The sequence below is a fragment of the Drosophila biarmipes genome, chromosome 2R (assembly GCF_025231255.1).
Source record: "Drosophila biarmipes strain raj3 chromosome 2R, RU_DBia_V1.1, whole genome shotgun sequence".
Lineage (NCBI taxonomy): Eukaryota > Metazoa > Arthropoda > Insecta > Diptera > Drosophilidae > Drosophila > Drosophila biarmipes.
The window spans coordinates 12,369,630-12,390,470 of NC_066615.1; the positions used below are offsets into that span (position 1 = coordinate 12,369,630).

Consider the following 20,841-nt stretch of genomic DNA (forward strand, 5'->3'; position numbering starts at 1 on the left):
TCATTAAAATTCTTATTAATTGTTCCACACAAGAAACTTGAGTTCGATGGCTTTTGTCAAAGAAACTGAAATTTTTAGTTGCCTCTTAACAAGGTAAATCGTGTGACGATAGACAAATCAAGAAATATTCAAAATTCTTGAGTCATTTCGGAAGTGCGGTTTCAATATCGTATATTTTTGATAGTTTTATCTTCCAAAACGAAATTGTCAAGTATGACCAAATATGATGACGTTCACTTAATAATTTCAGTGTGTAACCTAGCATTTTGCATCCAAAGACTTCTCCCCAGCCACTTGTTCTGTTGTTCCGGTGCTCTCCCAATTGTATTCATTTATTTACACTAGGCAACAGGTGGCTACTTTTTAGGTAGCTTTCACAGCACAAAAACTTAAAGAAAAGCTAAGAATTATGTTTGAACTGACCATGTGTTTCTGATATCTAACATAACATATCATAAAAACATTTTAATTTTTTGTGGTTTGTCTAAAAAAAAACATTTTACTAGATTAGAAAAAAGTAACCCTAAACTCTATTTGGAATTAGAAGGGGGAAGGCCCCATACCAAGGAGGATTAATATGACTTACCCACCTCCCAGACTCCCCAACCCTCATACTCATCACCCGAAATTACTTTAAAATATATAATATATTTACATTTCTAGTTTAAGAACAAAAAATGTTTGTGTTGCCCAGTTTCGCCCAACTGTTGCTACTCAGAGGCACTGCCTTTCGCATTCAGTTGTTATTTGATTCCAGCCCAGTGCGGTCGTGTTTCCGAGCGCTCCGAGATCCCAAACCGGTTTAGTGCCATATTATTGTTTTTCCTCCCAAAGAGCTCGAATCGCACCGAATCTCAAAATGAAAATCGACCTTACTGTGGAAAGCGGCCCGTGCAACACCCCCCTGCGGAGTTGGTGTCTGGGCATTGCGATCTACTGGCTAATTAGCATAACTTTCAGCGTGCTATTCGCCCCAAATGGTAGGAGAAGTTCGAGGCGTGGCATTTGTTTATTTCCAGAAACGGACATGGCGTTTCATTTCAGAGAATTTAAATTGTCGATACGAGAATACGAGACACGAAATAAGACAATGAGCTAATCCATTCGAGACAAACGCGTTTAACCCATCCACATTCATCGATGACGACATCGGTGACCAAATCGAGCATGCGTTTCGTTCTCGAAGTGTACATACTAATTTTCAAAAGGCTTAAATTTAGCTATAATTACACTCTCTATTCTCTTACCTAAAAACAAAGTTAAACATTTTTATTCTTTAATAAGTTACTAAGATTATTTTAGTATCCGAAATAGGAACCCTTTTTTATGATGATGCCCAGGGAAGATCTTTATTGGGCACTATAAACAAAATAGATAGAATTTTGGGGAAATGCAAGTGCCTTATATGGGTAAGAGCACGATAATTTTTCTTAAACATGTGGTAATAACGTGTGAATTATTTATTTTCTGACTAAGAAATTGTATGCGTTTTTCGTGGGTAGACATTGACTCATTTTTAGTCTTAATCTTTCAGACTCCTAATAAATATTTTGTTTTTCTTTCAGTTCTCAACTTTGTTGGTTTTGCAATTGTTGTAGTTGGCAATGTGTGTTTGTTGATCGGCACCCTAAGGGTAAATACAGCGTTTTTTTTATAAAACTTAATATTTAACGATAAACCATAAACCTTATCAAATCCAGGAAAAGCATATGCTGGTCTTCGTTTGGCTGATATTCGCTGCTATCGAAGCCATTGGGTTTCCGTTCGCCGTTTTCGGTGTTATCTTCCACTACGGAGGATACCGCGAAGCCACTGGAATCAACAACATTTTTGGCGCCCTGCTCATATACATCATCACGTTCTGTAAGTAAACGGAGTGATTTGCTAGTAGGTGTCCGAAACAAGTATTCCTCTCTTCCCTTTCAGTGCTTGTCGCCTTCAGCGCCCGCATCGTGTACTCCTTCTACCTCCAGCTGAAGAATAGCGATGCCAACAGACAAGCCCCACGCACCCTAAACGTGGTGTAGTGCCTTTGAGATTGCCATTTTCGGTGTTCTCTGCGCGAGGAGACTTAAAAACATTACGTTTTCGGCGGCCTGTCAGCTGAATAATTGCGAGACCACCGTACATCTTGCGCGCACTCTAAGCGTGTCTTAGCTTTCTACCACTAGACTATTTATTGGGGAGACCCTACCCTGTTCTTCGCCTCACAGTTTGCAATAAAATGCGATTTTATTTTATTTGATTGCAGTTTGTCGTTATACACACCTCCTATTCTCATCGACTCGGGAGCAACTATCAACAGTTAAATACATTGGTTACATATACATACAGGGTGCTATTGGCTATGGGGCTACCGCGTTCTTAAACATTCAACATTTAAAACGATAGATCACACTACGGACAGGTATACACTCGACCCGGGTTTCTATCTATATAGCTAGCTATCATACTCGGCATCGTCTTCTGCTGCATCCTCTTACTTAGACATAAAATGGAAAGTTGGTCTTCTTATTGTTGCTGCTGTCCGTGGTGCTTTGGGTCTGCGTAAAGCTCGTCTCGGCATTTTGGCTGGTCAGCTTGGCCTGCACGGCGGCCAGGATGCGGCCCGCCTGGCCGGCGCTTCCCGGCTCCATGGCAGACTCCACGCCCAGATTCAGATTCAGCTTGAGCTCGAACAGGGACCCACTCGCTTGGATCTGCGACTGTGCCTGCCGGTGGGCAACGGCCGGTTTTCATCTCGGCGTGGTTATGCTGGGCAGCTTCTCCAGGAAATCGTTGGCCAGTACCTCCTCGATCTCCTGCAGGCAGTTGGCCACATCGTTCTCCGTGTCGGCGAAGTTACGCGGCTGGGGGCAACTGATGCCCAGCATGGTGAAGAAGGCGTACAGCTCCTGTAGCGATTGCAGTTGCTGGAAGTGCAGCATGAGATGTCTATTGCTGGGACGTTGCAGTACCTGGAGTAAGCCCATAAACCAGTTAATCGGGTGAATCACACGAACAGTGAGGTAATCACTTACCGGCGATTGACTGGTGTACTTCATATCCATCAGCCTGGCCACACGACTCACGTGCGGCACATACAGCGCGGTCGGTAAAGTGGCCAAGTTCTCCAGACTCCCGTTGGGCAGGCGCACCTCCTCCTCGTGCACATCGAACTCGGTGCCCACGAAAGCCCATCGGTACATCTGGAAGTGCGGCAGCTTGGTAGCGGGCAGCACGCATCCCAGTTCCAGGAGCTTGCAGGCCTCCAGCTGCACCGACCGCCAGTGCTGCATCGGCGTCTGGGAATTGTAGCCATTGCTGGCTCCTGAAGCAGAGGACCAGGACACATCAATTCCCGAAGGCATACGCATTTGTTGGCTGCAATTGAGGTTGAACACAAGTTTGATTAGCTATAAGTATTTTTCGATTGGCTGTGCAAACTTACTTTCTCTCCTCACTCTCCGACTTTAGCTCCTGTTCCATTTGCAGGAACACTTGCACCATTTCCGCTATGATTATGGGCCACAGCGAGGTGACGTGGTCGGGTGACATGCGTAGGAGCAGCACGCGGAAACACAGAAAAACGGCCGCCTGTACCGAAGGTCCCATGGGAACCAGTCGTAGACTGTTAGCCAGTTGCTCTGTGGAAATACAAAAAGTTCGTGTTTTAGTAATTTAATTCCCTGGAGTAACATCGGTGGCAATAAAAAATAATTAACTTCTTAATTGCTGCACATATAAAATTCACTAGTAATGCCTCAAAATTTGTATTCTCAAAATTGAGCCTCACTTACCCTGGATGTCTGGCATGTATTTGTTGTGCTGGTCGAACTCGCTGCAGTAGATGACGAAGGCGAGACGCTTGAGCAGCATGGCCCGCTGCTCGTACTCCTGGTCCCGCGACGTGAAGATGTTGAGACTGCCCGCCTGGGAAAGTGAGACGCGGGTCATCAGTTCCCGGAACGTGGTGTTGTCGTAGGTCATCAGACTGTCCATGATCATGCGCCAGAAGGGCAGGCACGAGAGGTGCATCTGGAAGAAGGCGTTGTCCAGCAGAAGATCCAGCATATCCTTCCGCCACGCCTTCCTGGTGTACTGGTAGCCACTCAGGCTGGCCAGCAGAGCGGAGCAAGCGTAGAAGAAGGGAACGTTCCGAGCAGTGTGGTTCTTCAAATAAGGGGTTATATTGTATAGTAGTGGCGTCACTATGTTGACCACCTTGTCCTTCTCCTGGGAACCGTAGGCCACGTCCAGTAGGTTTGAGAGTATGGCTGCCAGAACACTCTGAGCCTGCAGTGAATATTGCTGAAGTCCACCACCTCCCACGCTGTTATCCTTGGCCAACCCATCAGTATCTTCTTTTACGGCCAGGTTGCGACGCAGCCAGGTGGTCTGCTCCAGACAGGATCCAGCCACACTGGAGAGAGAGTCTACCAGTCGAGAGGTCACATCATGCAGCTCCCGCACCTCCTTCTTGTCCTGGAATGGCATCTGCGGGCAGCGCTGGACAAACTCGTTGAGGAGCATCAGCAAAGCAAACTGCGCCGGTGGTGTCAGATTTAAGCCATCCCGGATGAGTGCCAGCAGTGAGCTCCAGGCATCCGCCAGCTGAGGAGCCGGGGCAGACCTCATGTAGAAGTAAAAGAGCTCCAGGGAACTCACCTCGATGCTGAGCTGGGCAGGTGGTCGATGGATTGGCGGAGGCGAACGCACCACGTGGTGCAGAGTCATGACGAAGGAGTCCATGGGCATAACACGAATGCTGGATACTAAGGAGACCAACGAAAGCTGGGCGGGACACGCCTGCAGAGTGGAGTTTCTCTGGAACTGCTCGGCGATGCTCAATCCACTCATGTTCGAGGCAATGCCCCGCTGCTGCCAGGTGACTGCCACAGCCGCCAGGAAGTTGCAGCCATGATGCAAGGACACCGGCGATAGGAACTCAAGAAGCTGCTGGCGAACCGGGCGCAACTGGCCCAGCTCGCTGTCCCATATGGCAGCCACGCTGCTCATGATCCTTGGAAGATGCGAGAGGACGGCGTTGCGTGCAGCCTGCAGCTGTGGATTCCTTGGAGCCGGCGCTGAACTGGAGGATTCGCTGGCCGAGAGGAATGAATGTACGATGCTGTTGAGCAACTGACCCGTGCTTGAGCTCTGTGCCGACGAGCTGGTCTGCGGGTAAGCTTGATTGAACAGGTGTGAGAGAGCAGTCTGTTGCGTATTGTCCAGTAAACAGTAGTGGCACAAGATGGTTAGAGCCTCCAGTTGGGATACCACATAGTCCGGCGGAAAGTGCCGCTGCTGTTGGAGACCCAACTTGGAGAGGCGGTCTAGATTGCTGCACAGTTGATGTACAACGCTAATCACAATGTTCGTGAGTGAGCCAAATGAGAAACAGTTCAGCGATGAGGTCACCAAGTCCGTCCAGTTGCGGTGTAAGTGCCGCAAGCGTTCCTGCTGCAGTGCGCCCAACACGGCGGCCAGGAACATGGGCTGCTGGCTTATCAGGCAGTTGGGGAGATACTTCACATTGGCAGTCGCTCCCTCAGCTAAGCGAGTGGGCGACGCATTGCCTGTCGAATCCTCTCCAGCGGATGGAGGCGTGTCCTGCCGCAGCTGATGAACCTCGTGCTCCAGGCGGATTACAGCCAGTAGCAAACGTAGCAGCTGGAGCTGGAAGCAGTCCGCATGCAGCTGATCGTCCTGGGGATCATTGAAGCTGAGCACCTGCTCCGCATAACTTCCGCTGTTAGAGTTTGCTCTGCGGCCATAACTGCACACCGAGCTGTTGAGGCAGTGCAGCATCACCTTCTGCAACTTGGCTCGGGCCAACAAGTCGGCGATATAGTTGGCCAGGCCCTTGCCCATGCCCTTGACAATCTCGATGAGTTCCGAGCAGATGAGGGTCAGCAGTTCAATGCTTTCCAACTGGATCCTCCGATTGTTAACAATATCCTGGAGCGTGGGTGGCTGTCGCTGAGCATCCAGGGATTCTTTCTGGAAGTAGCCGCGGGCGTAGAACAAGCAGAGCGTGACCAGCAGCTCCAGTTGCATGCAACCGCGATAGCCCTGAGCATACTCAGAGCTTCCCACTCCTCCATCGAATCCTTTGCCGGAGATGCTCTTGCGATGGCGGACGAGCAACTGTTTCAGGCTGGCGCTCGAGAAGGATGTGGTTATCGACAGGCAAAGGAAGGTACGTCGATCGCAGCAGATAATGTTGCGAAGCGTTTGCAGGGCATACAGGGTCTGACGGGTGTCGTAAATTCCCAAGTATATCAGCAGGTGGTTGTGGTACAGATGAGCCGCATCCGCCAGGGAAACCGTGCTCTTCATAGAGCTGCGCAGACTGGTCTGCTCCTCTGCTGCGGCCGCCGCTGCAGCAGCAGCAGCTGCGTTATTCTGCCGCAGAATCTCCACATTCTGCTTGCCCTTTTCTAGCGTTTTCTGTATGTCGGGCTGAAGCTTGCTGGTCTCCAAGCTGAGATTACGTCTCTTGTCCTCCACATTGATGGTGGACTCGGTTCCTGGCTCTGTTTCATCCTCCTGCTCTGGCTGTTCCACGTGTGAGCCACTGATGTTACTATCCGTGGACGTCTTCGAAATGCAGCTGAGTCGTTTCTTCTCCCCAGCAGTGAGCAGCTTCTTACGCTTTCCCAGCTTTTTATCTTCTCTGAAGTATTCATCCGCCGGAAGCGCATCTGCCTGAAGGTCAGGGATGCTATCGTGATCCTTCTGCTGCTCCAGAGAGTTCAAACTGGTTTCCCCTGGTGTTTTCTCCCTGGTCAACCGATAGGTCTTGCGGCTCTTTATCTTTTCGTGCTGGGTCAACGCCTCTGTGACACTCTCACAGTCGCCCACAAAGCGCTTGACATCATCGCTAACACCAGCACTGGAGCTGACCGTCAGGCTGTCTTCCTTCTCAATGCTCGTCTCGCGAAGCTCAGAGTCCGACTCAAAGTCGCTGCTGTCCGAATGGTCGGTAATATCCTGGTCATATTGAAGATCCGGTTGATTAGGTGGTTGCTCTTGCGAACGTTGCTCGCTCTCGTCCATTGCGCTGGCTAGTTTCTGCTCCAGCGGGGTCTCCTTGTGAGGGATCTCGATGCGAGGTTCTTCCAAATCCGTTTCGTCGTCAAAGTCGTTGGCATTCTCTAGAGGATTAATGATCAGCCCGATGGTATTCAAATCCTGCGTTGCTTCAGCACAAGCGGCAACAGTCGATTTGTCGCTAACAAAGTTGGATATCTTGTTGGCCTTGCCCCCACTCAATGTGACGCCAAAGATCTTCTTGGGGAAGTTCCTGATGGGACTCTTCTTCTTAACCCCACTGGAGTTCTCCATGTGGTGGTACTTGACATTGCCCTGCTCCGAGCTGATGGCGTACACATCCCGCTCGAAAGCAGGCGTAGCCTCGGTATCCCCTTCGCGGTACAGCTGCTGCATGTGGACGATGCCAACGCGCTTGGAGCTGGCCGAGAGCAGGATCTTGTAGAGAGGCTTGGTAAGGCGGGCTAGATCACCACGGAGAAGCGACGCCTGCAGCCAATTGGTCACAAAAGTGCGCTCGGACATATAATGTGGTAAAGCGAGAGTGTCCAGCACTTTGAGCAGCGTCTTCTCGAATCCTCTTGTAGTCTGCTTGTCCCTGCCGAGGTGCCACAGCAGCTCGAACTTTTTGAAGCTTCGGGCCTGACTCTCTCGCAATCTTTCCGTCGACTCCGTTGGACAGAGGAGCTGAGCATCCGCCAAACGTTCGAGTTGGAAGTTACGTAGGGCTGTTCTACCCAAATCATTACGCGACTGCGGCTGTATTTGAAGCAAGTGTTGCGCCTGCATTCGATTCCCGATGATGGTCTCCACCAGACCGCTTTCCAGGCAGCTGTGCAGCTGATGGAGCAGTGCAGCAATCTGGGCAGGATCTATGCCGGCAGCGCCAAGGTAATCCCACAAGATGGAGCTCACTAATTGGAAGACCCGCGTTTGCTGCTCCATGTAGCTGACATGACCGAACTTTAGAAGCGGCAGCATCACCACGAACGTGACTCCTGGACTGGTGGTATGCTCGATTTGCGAGCGTAGCAGGCTGAAAGGTAATAAAAAAACAGAGTCAAACCATCATCCTAGGGGTACTTCATTTGCACAAACCTTATCAAATCAAAGAGCGTGGTAATTGACGACACCTGCAGCTCCTTGTCGCTCTGGGCAAAGCAGGCCACCAGGCACAGAACTTTCAACCAGTTGGGCAATTCAGGCTCTGAAAGGGAATACAAAACAACATTAATATGAAACATTATTGGCTAATCCTAGCTCCCACTCACCGCTCTTGTCCAGCACGATGTGTTTATTGCAGTTGGGAAAGGTAGACATCTCCACCAGCAGAGTAGCCGCCAGTTTAACTGCTCCACGCAGAGAGGGGCTCAATTGAAGCTCGGCTAGCTGCTGCACACTACGCTGTGTCTGTCCATCAATGAGCAGGCTCTGTTGCTTCTCCTCCTGCGCCTCGCTGTCGCTGCTCAGCTCACTAGCGCTGGCGGGCAGCGGCAGGGATCGATTGAGCAAACGCTGCAGCTGCTTGGAACGCGGGACAATGTCCACCCTAAGCAAGTTAAACAATCGCTCGATTTGTGACTCCCTCACCGGGCACTCGTGCTCCAGCACCTGCTCGGCCATAAACAGATTGGAGGTATGAGTGGTGCTTGTGGTTCGCTGGAGCTGCACCTTCACTGCGCATTCTTTTTGCTCCGCTTCAATATGGAGCAGTTTGTGGGCCAAATAAACCTCAAAGAAGATTTCGTACTGGCGTATGCACTTTTCCAATATGGAGAATCCGCGCTGCTGTGAAGCCCGGCTCTCCTCATCCAGCTGGAACTGCGGCGATTGATCCGGCGGAGCACTCTTTGGCTCTTCTGCACTAGGTCCATCGCCCACTTCCGTGGAGGCATTCGATTCAATCAGGACAATATCCTTGGGTCGCTGCTTTTTGGGGCTTCGTATGAACGGCACCCTGGCCTTGGCCTTCAGCTTCTTTATGCTTCGCGGAGTGTCCAGATCCGAGGATGACTGAGGGTCTGAGGCGCTGATCTGTATTCAAGAAATGTTTAATAAGGGTTATCTCTTTTTATAAAAGTTACTCACATCCTTATCCAGCTCCGAGAGTCGAGAAATTGACTTGGCTTTTTTCTTGCTGGGACTCTGACGTCCCACACTTTGGTTGGACGCTGAGCGTCGGATGAGCTCTTCATCGTTGGGATCGGCACTGTGCAGCGTGTTCTCCGCAAATTGGTTTAGCCGTGAGTCGGACTTGCTCTTCTCCAGGGAGTTACCTTGCGCTCCGGCCTCCACCTTTCCGGTCTCACACGCCGAATTGACCGTAATCTTCTCATCCGACGATGAGCCACCGCTCTGCTCTATCAGCTTATTCAGTTTTATGGGACTTCTGAGGGGAAAACAACGAGATAAGAGGTTTAATAAGGATCGCCTGATGCTTCTTTGTTTCTTGTTTTTCGCTTACGTTATCATAGGCTGCACCCTCGAGACGATCTTCATGCAGAGCTTCAGCGACGCAGTGATCTCGTTGCTGCTCACGTGGTCCATGTGCAGGGAAAGAAGCTGAGTAATAGCCAGGAACACCTTGGGGAGGTACACCCTGGTGGTTTCCGTGTACATCTCCAGAGAAACGGTTTCCAGCAGGAACTCCGTCAGCACGCAGATCTCCAGTACACAGGGATCTCCGGATCCCACGTCGCAGGCATATTTTCCAGATGTTTCTACCGTCTGGGACTGAGACTTATTCTGGGCGGGGTTCGCCTGTAGGCAGGCCTTCTCGAACATGTTGGTCATGTAGCTCCAAATATAAGCTGGATCGAAGGTGGCAAACAGCAGGTTGGCGGACTTTAAAGCCTCCGCATTGCCACTCGAGATGTACATGGCTCGAATTATATCATGGAGCACGTAGTCCAGCACAGCGCTGCCTATTTCGGCCTTGTCGAGTAGGGATAGCATGATCCTGTAGGGCTTCAGGTCCATGGGAACACACTCCAAACTTAGTCTCAGGGTGGTGATCAAGGCCCTTATAAGAATGTGCCGCGAGTGCTTGATGAAATAAGGTTCTGGTTCCTCATCCAAAGGGGCATTTGAGGTGTCCAACGATAGGGTGTCGTACGACGGCGAGTTCTTGGCCACCTCACTGCCCAATAGCCAGCTGAACAATCTCCTGTTCAGCGACATGTCCCTGCGGAGTATGGTGTTGAGCCCGTTGGTGACTAGTTTCACCAAGTCATCCTCGGAGAGCAGCGCCGTGTGCATGGGGAAGCCGAGCAGCAGGAACTCCAGCGTATTCCGCTGCACCAGGATCAGCGAATCGTTCAGGCAGACGCACAGGGCCGACATCATGATCTCCCTGTTGTGCCCCATGATGTAGATCTGCTCCTGCATGTCCAACCGCTTGTTGAAGTGCTCCAGCAGGTAGGTGATGGCCGGCAGGCGAATGGCTGCATTGTTGGCCACAGACTCCCAGAGGACCGTGTAAAAGTGCATGGGATTGACGGCATTGCAGACTTGCTTGAGCAGGGTGCTGATCCGCTCGAAGTGATCCAGCCCGCAGTCGTAGCCGGGCAGTACGCCGTTTAGGAAGCCACTGAGAGCGGGCCGCAGCTTGTCCCCCAGTGGCACGAAGTAGGTTTCATAGATGGTCAGCAAGGCGGGACGCACATTCATGGCCGCGTAGCCGAGGAGCGGGAACAAACCAGCACTGGGGAATGAAAATTGCGCGTTAAGTAAACATCACTTCTGGTTTTCTATGCCACCGACCTGTATATAAACTCCGTGGCCAGGCGCTCCGGCCCTGTTTTGCTGAATATCACCGAGTAGGTCTCCAGGGCCTTCAGATGCACCCCGGAGGGCAGGGCCGGGTGCATGCATTGGGCCAGTCGCTTGGCTATCTTCAGTCGCCGGGGTATGACCTGGTACTGCGTATTGCTCGATATCGCCTGTGCAAGAAGAAGGGGGAAACAAATTACTAAACGGGTCGAGATAAGGGCTCCCGGAAACGGCTGTGAGTCAGTGGCTCCAGAGCTTATCTGGATTGCCACAAGGGTAGCCGAGCTGTACCTTGCTGAGTTTGCCCAGGGCCGAGATCAGATCCGCCCATTCGCTGGAGTACTCGAAATTGCGCAGCGCCTTGTCGATGTTGGTCATGTATGTGCGGTACTTGGCCTCCGCCATCAGCTTCTGCTCCTCGACGAGTGCGTCCGCGGACTCCATGGCGACGTCTTTTGCCAGTGGCTCTGTCTAAGTGTCTGTCTAGCTCTTCGCTGGGGTTCAATGGTTACTCGACGGCGTTCGGATGGCAGAGCTCTGCGAATAATCAATGGCAATCAATTAGCAAACACTTGTTGCCCTCCACGGCGCGTCCTTGGGATCCAACTCCCACACACATAGTGTTTTTCACTTAATTTTTGATGGGCTGCATACCCGAGCAGTGTGGCAGGCGGAGCACCTGTGAAAGGCTGGGCATTCTTTTGTCCCAGTGTTCCGCCTAATTGCTGGGGCTGTCAATTGACCCCGGGTACCCTAGGTGCTCCGATTCGCCCGACTGCAATATCGGGCAAAAGCTAATGTCGCGTGGCAGGAACACAAAAAAATAAATTTCTGAATAAATTTCAACTCTCTCTCTCGCTCTCTGCGGGAAAAGTGCAGTTAGGTCTGCGGGGCGAGAGCGGGAGCGAAGAGAGAGGACCAGCTGATGACGAATATTCTGCTGTTTTCATACGAGATGTGGGGAAGGGGAGCGGGGCAAGGGGCGCGTGACGGGACAGACGTACTTTGTTGTTGTGTGGCCCGTGCGTTGTTTTCACTTTGCAAATACCCACTCTGCACTTTCTTAACTACTCCCCCTTACCGCAGCTGAAGTTAGTCGCTTTTAACGCATTTTACATTCTCTAGTATTGCACTTTTGTTTTTATATTGCATTTACATGGCAAATTTTTTGCTGTAACTCGCTAGCGATGGACCACCGACTGATAACCGTGACCTCTTCACCAGTACTCTTAAGCCGCGATAACAATGCAATGGCAAATCACAAATCTGCAAACTATTACAACACTAGCTTTAAAAACTTAATTTATATCAGAAGTTAACCATTTTTTACACTTCTGTTTGAGCCAAAATAAGGGACTAATTTAACAACACTTGCCGTGATTACAAAAATGATCTCGTGACAGGTATCCGTGCAAGTTATCGATATCCAGCTCAGTACTCTGTTATCGAAATTCAAAATGCCATTTCTTTGAAAGTCAAGGGTTTTAATGTATCTTTCAGGAAACTCAATAAATTACTAACTGATTTAATAATTTAGCCATACTTCAAATAAATACGAAGGTTCGTTAAATGCAAATGCATAACTTAAAAGCGATGAATAGAACTGTGCCAGTTCGTGACTAAAGATTTGCCATCGAATGCGTGATTAGATTTGAGAGTTGAGGTAAAATGTCCAACGTAGTTAATAGTTATGAGGAGCGAGGGTCCAGGGCCTACTTCTTCTTCTTGCCCTTGCCCTGACCACCGGCGGCCGGGGTTCCAGTCAGTGCGGCCAGCTGGGTTTTCAGACCCAGCAGAATATCAACTTCGGGTTTCCACACGGTGGCGTCGCCCGAGGCCTTCAAGGTCCTGACCTTTTCGGCCTGCTGAGCGATTTTGTCTTCCAACACTTTGACCTGGGCTGGGTCTGCAGAGGCGGCGGGTGAAGGAACGGGAGCTGCGGCGGCAGGAGCTGCCTTGGCGGCCTTTTGAGCCGCCTCCAGTTGTTTCTTCAGGTCCAGCAGCACGTTCACCTCTGGCTGCCACACGGCTTTGTCTTTTGTGCTGCCCTTCAGCTTTCGCACTTTGTCGCCCTGCTCCTGGATGGCCTTCTCCAGATCTTGGACGGATTGTGAGCCATTTGAGGGAGCAGTAGCGGCAGCAGGGGCGGCAGCAGGCGCAGTCTTCTTAGCCTCTTCCAGTTGTTTCTTGAGGTCCAGCAGTTTGGTCACCTCCGGTTGCCACACAGCCTTGTCCTTCGTGCTCGCCTTCAGCTGACGCACCTTATCCGCCTGAGCCTGCACAGCTTGCTCCAAGTCTGCAGCGCTGGTTTGACTCTGGGCAGCAGTCTGAGCGCCACCGTACTTGCTCTTGAGCTCGTCGATGAAGGACTGCTCCAGTTTCGCGAAAAGCGGAGCTGGTTTTCCGATTTTGTGGCCAGCGGGGAGTAGCAAAGTGGCAAGCGGTTTCCTGGGATGGAATAAAATATTAGGATACATATAAGCATTCACTAAACAGGCACTTACTCTGCGTTGAGCGACGTCTGCTTGGCGTTGAGCTGACCGAACAGAGTCCTAGCCGTAGTTGGCATGTAAGGGAAGAGGAGGTTCGCCAAGAGGCAGGCGATGTTGACACAAAGACCAATGATGGTGGAAGCTCGCTTCTTTTGATCATCGGTGCCCTTCAGCAGCACCCACGGCTGCTGGGTTTGCATGTAGCCATTGCCATGTCGAGAAATAGCCAGCAGATGACGAATGCCATCGCGCAGCTTGGCCTTCTCCAAAGAGTTGATGTAGCCACGAAGTTCGCGGTTAATCAAAGCCAGCAGCACAAGATCATCTTGAGTGGTGGCCACTTCGGGAACAGTGCTGCCGAAGTTCTTTTCGCAGAAGACCAAAGCGCGGTTCACAAAGTTTCCTAAGTTGTTCAGCAGCTCGGAGTTGTTGCGCGCAGCCAGATCGTTCCAACTGAAGCTGGAGTCCTGACCTTCGGGTCGGGCAGAGGCCAAATAGAAACGCCACACGTCGGCTGGAATGCCAGTCTCCTGAGCATCGTTGCCGAAGACACCAATACCACGACTCTTGCTGAACTTGCCGTCCTCGTAGTTCAGATACTCAGTGGCCATGATGTGGGAGACCAGCGTGTGACCCTTGTTGATAGCGAGCAGGACACTGGGCCACACCACAGAGTGGAAGGGTACATTGTCCTTGGCCATGAACTGGAAGAGTTCGACGTCTGTGCCCTTGGCTGGCTGCCACCACTGCTGGTACTCCTTGGTGTAGCGCTTGGTCATGGACACGTAGCCAAATGGAGCATCAAACCACACGTAGAAGACCTTCTTTTCGAATCCCTCGTGCGGCACGGGGATGCCCCACTTCAGGTCGCGGGTGATGCAGCGTGGCTTGAGACCCTCCTTCAGCCATGCCCTCGTGATCACCTTGGCGTTGTGCGTCCATCCCCCCTCCGACTTGTCCACCCACTCCTTGAGCTGTGGCTCCGCCTTCGGCAGATCGATGAACAACTGATCGGAGGAACGCAGCACAGGGGCGCTGTTGCACACCTTACACCTGGGACGAATCAGCTCAGTGGCATTAACCAGCTTGCCGCACTTGTCGCACTGATCGCCACGGGCGTCCTCATAGCCACAGCCAGGATGTGGGCAGGTGCCCTCCACAAAGCTATCATAGAATGGTTAATTAGTTCCATTTCAAAACATAACAAGAAAAAACTCACCGATCCGCTAGGAAGCGGTCGCATTTCTGGCAAAGCAGCTGCTCTACGCTCTCTGTGATAATGTACCCAGCCTTGAGGACATCCTGGAACGCCTCCTGTACAATGCTATGAAAACGTATAGATGTTTGATTAGCAAATCTTTATCTGCGCACCTTAAACTCACTCTGTTTGTTCCTGTGTTGTCGTGCGTCCAAAGTAATCGAAGCCAATGCCGAACCAGCGGTAAATGGCGTTGTGTAGTTCAAAGTACTTGTCGCAGATCTCTCGCGGAGTGAGGTTCTCAGCCAAAGCCTTGTTTTCCGTGGCGGTGCCGTACTCATCCGTGCCACAAATCAGGAGTGTGTTGTAACCGGCAGAGCGTGAGTAGCGAGCATAGATGTCAGCAGACAGTACACAACCAATGATGTTGCCCAAATGTGGCACATTGTTGACGTAGGGCAGAGCCGAGGTGATGAGCACATTGCGTTCACCTGCCTTGGGCAGAACAGTGCGCTCTTCCTTAAGCTCCTTGGGGGTTGTGTAGGTAAAGGCAGCCTGCGCCGCGCTGATCTCCTCGTCCGTGACAGTGTCCGCCACAGTGGGTGTGGTATCCACCAGCAGTTTGCCCGCGTCCGCCAGGCTGAGTCGTTTGAGCGGGACATGATGCAGTCCTCCATATCTATTCGACTGCTGCAGCGCATTGAAGCTGAGATCCTTCAGCGGTTGTGCATTGAGAACCTCCTGTACCTCGGGAAGGGCCTTTACCCGGCCATACCAATCCCTTAAACTGTCCACGTTTTGGGCGCCTTTAAGAGTGCCATCTGGAGCCAGGAGTGACCACACGGCGATGTCGGCGGCAGTGAGTTGGTTGCCAGCGAGGAAGGGCGAGGATTTGAGGTTGTCGTCCAGCTTCTTGACCAGGGCATTTAGCACGGGCAGTGCATTCGCGTCCGCCTTGTGACCCACGGCCATGTGGTGGGCCAAAGCCGGAGCCAGCAACGTGGCAGACCACTCCAGCCACTGCGGGGGAAGCAGAAACCAATTAGTTTAACCTTCAGGGGTCATGGGCCAATAAGTCTTTTTTGGGAGCCCTACCTCATCGCGCCGCTGCCCCTCATCCACGGAAAGGTACTTGGCAATGGCCGCCGGCGAGAACAGGCGCAGCCCGTTGTCCAGCTCCAAGGTGGGCAGCACCAGCAAGTCCTTGTACTTGGCGTCTGCAACATCCCATGGTTATTGCATCAGAAATGAGTCACTTGAGGGCTTTTACCCGGAATTCAAAGGGAATCCGAGGCAGAACTCACCATTTAGGTTAACCAGCTGCACCTGCACCGGTCGCTTGGCGAACTTGGCCAGCATCAGCAGCTGCAGTCCCAGCGGATTGCCCTCGTTCGTGTAGATTATCATCTTGCCGGGATCGTGCGCTACTTCTAATTCAATTTACGTGGCAAAAAGGGTTAAAAATCCAACCAAATTGTGGATGCCCACGAGAAACTATTATTTTGGTGATGGACCGACTGGAAGAGCTGTCACGCCGTCGCTATTGTTATCGATTATTTAGCGGGGGTCTTGAGCTTTAGCTATTTTTGTAGCACTTCGATGGAACGTCAAATGTATTATATACATAAATGTATTTACTTATTTAGAGGATGTATGACAATGATATACATGGAAACTTGGTTTTAAGGAATGATCTATAAGTACTGTCACAAAAATTTAGAAAATTTTAATTCATTTATGTCATACCAACATATTTCTTTAGACATTCTTAGCTATTTTCAATTTACCCAGAAGGCCATCACTAGCTGCTTTGAAACAGCTGATTTGCGTTCAATACAAAAAGTTGTTATTTACGTTGGACACTCAGAATCCAAGACTTTAAATATTAAAAATAAGGAAACCCAGAAAACTACAAAATGGGTGAACGTAAGGGTCAAAACAAGTACTACCCGCCCGACTATGACCCCAAGAAGGGCGGTCTCAACAAGTTCCAGGGCACCCACGCCCTCAGGGAACGGGCCCGAAAGATTCACCTGGGGATCATCATCATCCGCTTCGAGATGCCCTACAACATCTGGTGCGACGGCTGCAAGAACCACATTGGCATGGGTGTGCGCTACAATGCGGAGAAGACCAAGGTGGGCATGTACTACACCACGCCGGTCTTCAAGTTCCGAATGAAGTGCCACTTGTGCGACAATCACTTCGAGATCCAGACGGACCCCGGCAATCTGGACTATGTTATACTTTCGGGGGCACGACGGCAGGAGAACCGCTGGGACCCCTTGGAGAACGAGCAGGTGGTGCCGGAAACCAAGGAGGTGCAGAAACGACTCTTCGACGATGCCATGTACAAGCTGGAACACCAGGCAAAGGATGCCAAGGCTGGGGCAGATGCCAAGCCGGTGCTCCAGAAGCTGATGGAGCGCAATATGAGTGTTTGGGATGACAGCTACGTGGCCAATTGTCGCCTCCGGCAGGAGTTCCGTCAGCAGAAGAAGGAGATCAAGGGGCAGCAGGAGCTGGATCGCCAGTTGCTGGCCAAGAGCAGTCTGGACATTGCGCTTCTGCCGGAAACTAGTCAAGATCGGGAAATGGCCGCCCTGATGAAGCTGCAGACCAGGTCCGCTCTGGAAAGGGAGTCCGAACAGCGGCTGGAGCTGCTCATGCGACCAGCTCTGCCGGGAGCAACAGTCACCACTTTTGGTGGACTCAAGCGGCAAAAGGCGCTCAATAGCCAGCTACAACTACAGGATCTCGGTATTCGGCGCAGAAAGTTGGACGAAACCCAAACCCAAGCCCAAAGCTCAAATGAAAAACCCCTAAGCTTGGTGGGGGATTACTCCTCCTCGGATAATGACTCAAACAGCTGAATTCACAAAGCATTTGTTTATACATAATACAATAATTATAGAAAACAGGACATCGTACCAAAAAAAACCCTAATACAATCCTTCATTGGGATCCGCGGCTTCGGGGTCTTCATCTCCATTTTCCCCAATAACTTCGATGGGCTCCTCGTTGACCTGCCCATCTATCGTCTTGCACAGCACAGTCTGGATGCGTTTACATAACTGAATGTGTTTCTCGTTCTGACCGTCGCTGGCCATATCATTCACTAGATCCTCGACCATGCGCAACTTGTTGTAGAACTTGTTTATCTCCTCCATTATGTCCTCCCTCCTCAAGCTCAGGGTCTGCATTTCCCCGATCAGTTCGTTGAGGCCATCATCTTTGGCGACCTCTGGCGAACGCTCCTTGGCGAAAACGCGCGGTTTAATGGGTTTGCTCGCCGGCGCATTGGCCAAGGACTTGATGTTCTCCAGACCAGGTGCCTGCGAGTCGAAGAACTTCTTGAACCACTGCAAGAACTCAAAGTTGTCCTGGAAGCGGCCCTTGATCAGACGATCGATGGGCACCGCTTTGTCCACTTTCAAGCGGTTGAAGGCTTCCTGGAAGAGCCTTAGGTTGTGGAGATACTCGTGCTCCAGCTTGGCGGTCATCTTCACGCGCTTCAGGTTGATGCAGTTGGGAAAGATCATCTCAATCATCTGGCAGTAGGCGGCACCTAGTCGAAATCGTCGGTTTGTACAAAAGAAGTGTGGTTCGTCGAGGGAGTCTTACCAGAGCACAGCTCCTCGATCTTCTTGAAGTGTCCCTGGACCAGGTTGTTCACCCACTGGAGCATGTCGTGCCGGGACATGTTCTCCCCGTTGACGCTGGTTAGAGCCACGGTTAACTTTACGTCGGTCATCTTTTCGGTTGGTAGAAAATGTCACCCTTTTACTGTTACTCCTCTACTCTTTAAGAGCTCCTTTGTCTTTGAGATTTTACGGCTCACTTCTTTTTTTGACAAATTAACGGCTTCTAATTGATTCTGTGAGTTTTTGGACCCGCCTGCTTTTCACAAACCAAATATCTTATGACATATAAGTCTATATTTTGCTAGTCGGCCTACTATGTCGCCGGTTTGAGCAATTACTTCAACTCCGATTCCCGATTGCAATGCTCCCAGGATCAGTGATGGGAGGTTATTAAGCACGTGTACCTGGATGCATAATCAGGTACGGCTTTTGGTATTTTTTAAAGCTCAGGGACAAAATATATAAGTACTTTTTGAGTAAAAAAAATCGAAAATTAATATTTATCAATTTAAATATAATGAAAAAATATAACATATAACGAATATATAATAAAATACTTATAATTTCAAATACGCTTTAAAAATAAATTGTTTGGTTCTCAGAAGTAATAATAAAATTCATTTAAAAAAGTGTTTATGAAAAGTAAACCCTAAAAAAGGTTGTCCTTTGTTGGTATATTTATAATAACTAGCTTAACTAATTTTTAATTTAAAATTAACTAACTTTTCAATTAAAAAAAAAAATTGCTTTCATACCCACAAGATGGATATTTTCAATTTTTACAGAATCAAAACATGTTAGTAATCCTTAAGTTATCGATATCAGCTGAAACCCGACTTATCTTGAAAAAAACAATTTTTATTGGAAAAAATTTACAAAGTCTTAATTTTAAATTTTCGTTCCACCGCCTTTACGAACTCTATGAAGTCCTTGTATAGGACATTAGGAACCTCCAGGGCGGCAAAGTGCCCGCCCTGTTTGTGGTAGGTGCTGTGCACCACGTTCTTGAACTTGTCCTGCAACTGGAAGTCCAGGAAGTGCATAAGGTCGCTCTTGAACCGGGCACATCCCGTGGGCACCGGCGTGGGTACTCTCTCCAGGTGCAAGTCCCGCTGGGCCTGGGAGTACTGCTCCGCGTACAGGCGCTGCGAGGTGGTGATGGAGTTGGTCAGGTAGTAGATCATCAGATTGTCCAACAGGGCGTCCATTTTATAGCGTTTTGTGAGACCCCCATCCCGCAGAGAGCGATAGCTGGGATTTGTCCACGTGGAGAATTTCTCGAGGATGTAGGCAGCCAATCCCACTGGATTGTCGATGAGTGCGGCTCCAATTGTGTCCGGCTTGGTGGCTTGGAGGTGGAAGTAGCCGCTCTCCTCCACCAGGTACTTCAGCTCATTGGACTTCGGGAAGAAAAAGTCCTCGTAGCCAGCGGGAGCAAACAAACTAGGCCAGAAACCAGCCACAAAACCCTTGAGCATGGACTTGGGACTCAGGCTGGAGCACAAATTCGAGTGGTAGCCCAGGACATTGTCCGGGAACAGGGTGGCAATGTTGCTGCCAATGATGCTGCCCCAGTCGCCACCCTGGATGAAGAACTTGTCGTATCCCAAGCGATCCATAAGATTCTTCATCATCACGGCTATCTGAGCGGTGCCCAGACCCTTCCTCGAAGTGCCCTGTAAGATCAGAGATGGTTTAGCCGTAGAAGAGCCGCTAAGATCAGCCTCAACCCACCTCCGACCAGCCGTAACCCGGCAGACTGGGGACCACCACGTTGAAGATGTACTTGTTGTTCTTGTCCAGGTTGCTCTGATGCAGCAAGTGGATGAGGTCGTAGAACTCCCGCACGGAGCCCGGCCAGCCGTGCAGCAAGAGCACCGGATAGTGGTTCTTGCCCACCTTGTTTTCATCATAGACCATCAGGTGGAGGAAGTGCATGCGTAGCCTAAAAGCCCGCAACCCAGACCCATCGTTACTATCTGTGGATATGATAAGTGCCGCTCTTATCTCACCCCTGAATATCGGTGGTGAAGTGGTTGAACTGCCACAGGAACACCTCGCGCTCCCGCCAACGCGGCAGGTAGTCATCGCGCCAGTATTCCACGACCTCCTTGAGGTAATCCGTATTGAAGCCGTATTCAAAGGCCACGCCTTCGAGCGGGGGCGTGAGGCGCAGGGTGCGATTGAGGCGGCTCTTCAGGTCGGCAATGGTCTGTAGATGGCATATAATAATTAATTAAGGCGGAGTAGAATAGATAAGCACACTCACCTTCTCGGGGTAGCTCAGCTTGTTGTTGATCACCTCCGAGTTGTTGGCCAAATAGGCGGCGTAGTCCTTGGGCTGCGCCTCATCGCCCCACCACTCCTGAGCATCCAGCTGGGGCACAGGCAAGTCGGCCCACAGTTGGGTCACATTCCTGTAGACCAAACCCCCGCCGATGGCCAGCAGACAGACCAGAATTTTAAACGTAACACCCATCCTACCCTTTCAGCGGTTCCAGTCACACTGACTGGGATTGCAGCTCCCATTTCAACGATGTTGGCCGTTCCAGCATATCATCGCGGCGCAGCTCTCGATTTCGTCGCTCACCGTGATAAGCGACTTTGAGTGACCGCTCTACAGTCGATCAGTTAAGGCTTATCAACAGGTTTACTTGGCACTATACTGAGACGGGGTAGCGGCTTTTGAGACCGTGGATGA

At 50.6% G+C, this 20,841-nt stretch overlaps 6 protein-coding genes across 6 annotated transcripts; 2 read left to right on the forward strand and 4 right to left on the reverse strand.

Annotated features, from left to right (window-relative positions):
• The first annotated feature begins 734 nt into the window (after positions 1-734).
• Positions 735-2,240, forward strand: LOC108030120 (uncharacterized). Its single transcript, XM_017102821.3, has 4 exons — positions 735-980; positions 1,566-1,633; positions 1,701-1,863; positions 1,927-2,240. The coding sequence occupies exons 1-4, from the start codon at positions 860-862 to the stop codon at positions 2,025-2,027; spliced, it is 453 nt and encodes a 150-aa protein (XP_016958310.1). The 5' UTR covers positions 735-859; the 3' UTR covers positions 2,028-2,240.
• Positions 2,214-12,049, reverse strand: LOC108030119 (protein dopey-1 homolog). The gene is made up of 11 exons (XM_017102819.3): positions 11,888-12,049; positions 11,098-11,343; positions 10,798-10,976; positions 9,500-10,738; positions 9,124-9,424; positions 8,307-9,069; positions 8,134-8,242; positions 3,780-8,071; positions 3,431-3,626; positions 3,021-3,363; positions 2,214-2,957 (listed from the first exon to the last, which is right to left on the reverse strand). The coding sequence occupies exons 2-11, from the start codon at positions 11,248-11,250 to the stop codon at positions 2,736-2,738; spliced, it is 7,797 nt and encodes a 2,598-aa protein (XP_016958308.1). The 5' UTR covers positions 11,251-11,343; positions 11,888-12,049; the 3' UTR covers positions 2,214-2,735.
• A 220-nt stretch (positions 12,050-12,269) lies between these two features.
• LOC108030296 (methionine--tRNA ligase, cytoplasmic) lies at positions 12,270-16,136 on the reverse strand. Its single transcript, XM_017103130.3, has 6 exons — positions 15,801-16,136; positions 15,592-15,713; positions 14,681-15,516; positions 14,518-14,622; positions 13,311-14,462; positions 12,270-13,254 (listed from the first exon to the last, which is right to left on the reverse strand). The coding sequence occupies exons 1-6, from the start codon at positions 15,901-15,903 to the stop codon at positions 12,519-12,521; spliced, it is 3,054 nt and encodes a 1,017-aa protein (XP_016958619.1). The 5' UTR covers positions 15,904-16,136; the 3' UTR covers positions 12,270-12,518.
• Positions 16,137-16,277: 141 nt separating this feature from the next.
• On the forward strand, positions 16,278-17,369 carry LOC108030423 (coiled-coil domain-containing protein 130 homolog). The gene has a single exon (XM_017103309.3). It carries the CDS (start codon positions 16,413-16,415, stop codon positions 17,367-17,369), a length of 957 nt encoding a protein of 318 aa, XP_016958798.1. The 5' UTR covers positions 16,278-16,412.
• A 1-nt stretch (position 17,370) lies between these two features.
• LOC108030424 (microtubule-associated protein RP/EB family member 1) lies at positions 17,371-18,523 on the reverse strand. Its single transcript, XM_017103310.3, has 2 exons — positions 18,121-18,523; positions 17,371-18,064 (listed from the first exon to the last, which is right to left on the reverse strand). Exons 1-2 carry the CDS (start codon positions 18,248-18,250, stop codon positions 17,439-17,441), a joined length of 756 nt encoding a protein of 251 aa, XP_016958799.1. The 5' UTR covers positions 18,251-18,523; the 3' UTR covers positions 17,371-17,438.
• A 454-nt stretch (positions 18,524-18,977) lies between these two features.
• LOC108030288 (juvenile hormone epoxide hydrolase 1) lies at positions 18,978-20,775 on the reverse strand. The gene is made up of 4 exons (XM_017103119.3): positions 20,410-20,775; positions 20,153-20,352; positions 19,875-20,085; positions 18,978-19,816 (listed from the first exon to the last, which is right to left on the reverse strand). Exons 1-4 carry the CDS (start codon positions 20,617-20,619, stop codon positions 19,013-19,015), a joined length of 1,425 nt encoding a protein of 474 aa, XP_016958608.1. The 5' UTR covers positions 20,620-20,775; the 3' UTR covers positions 18,978-19,012.
• Between the last annotated feature and the right edge of the window lie 66 nt (positions 20,776-20,841).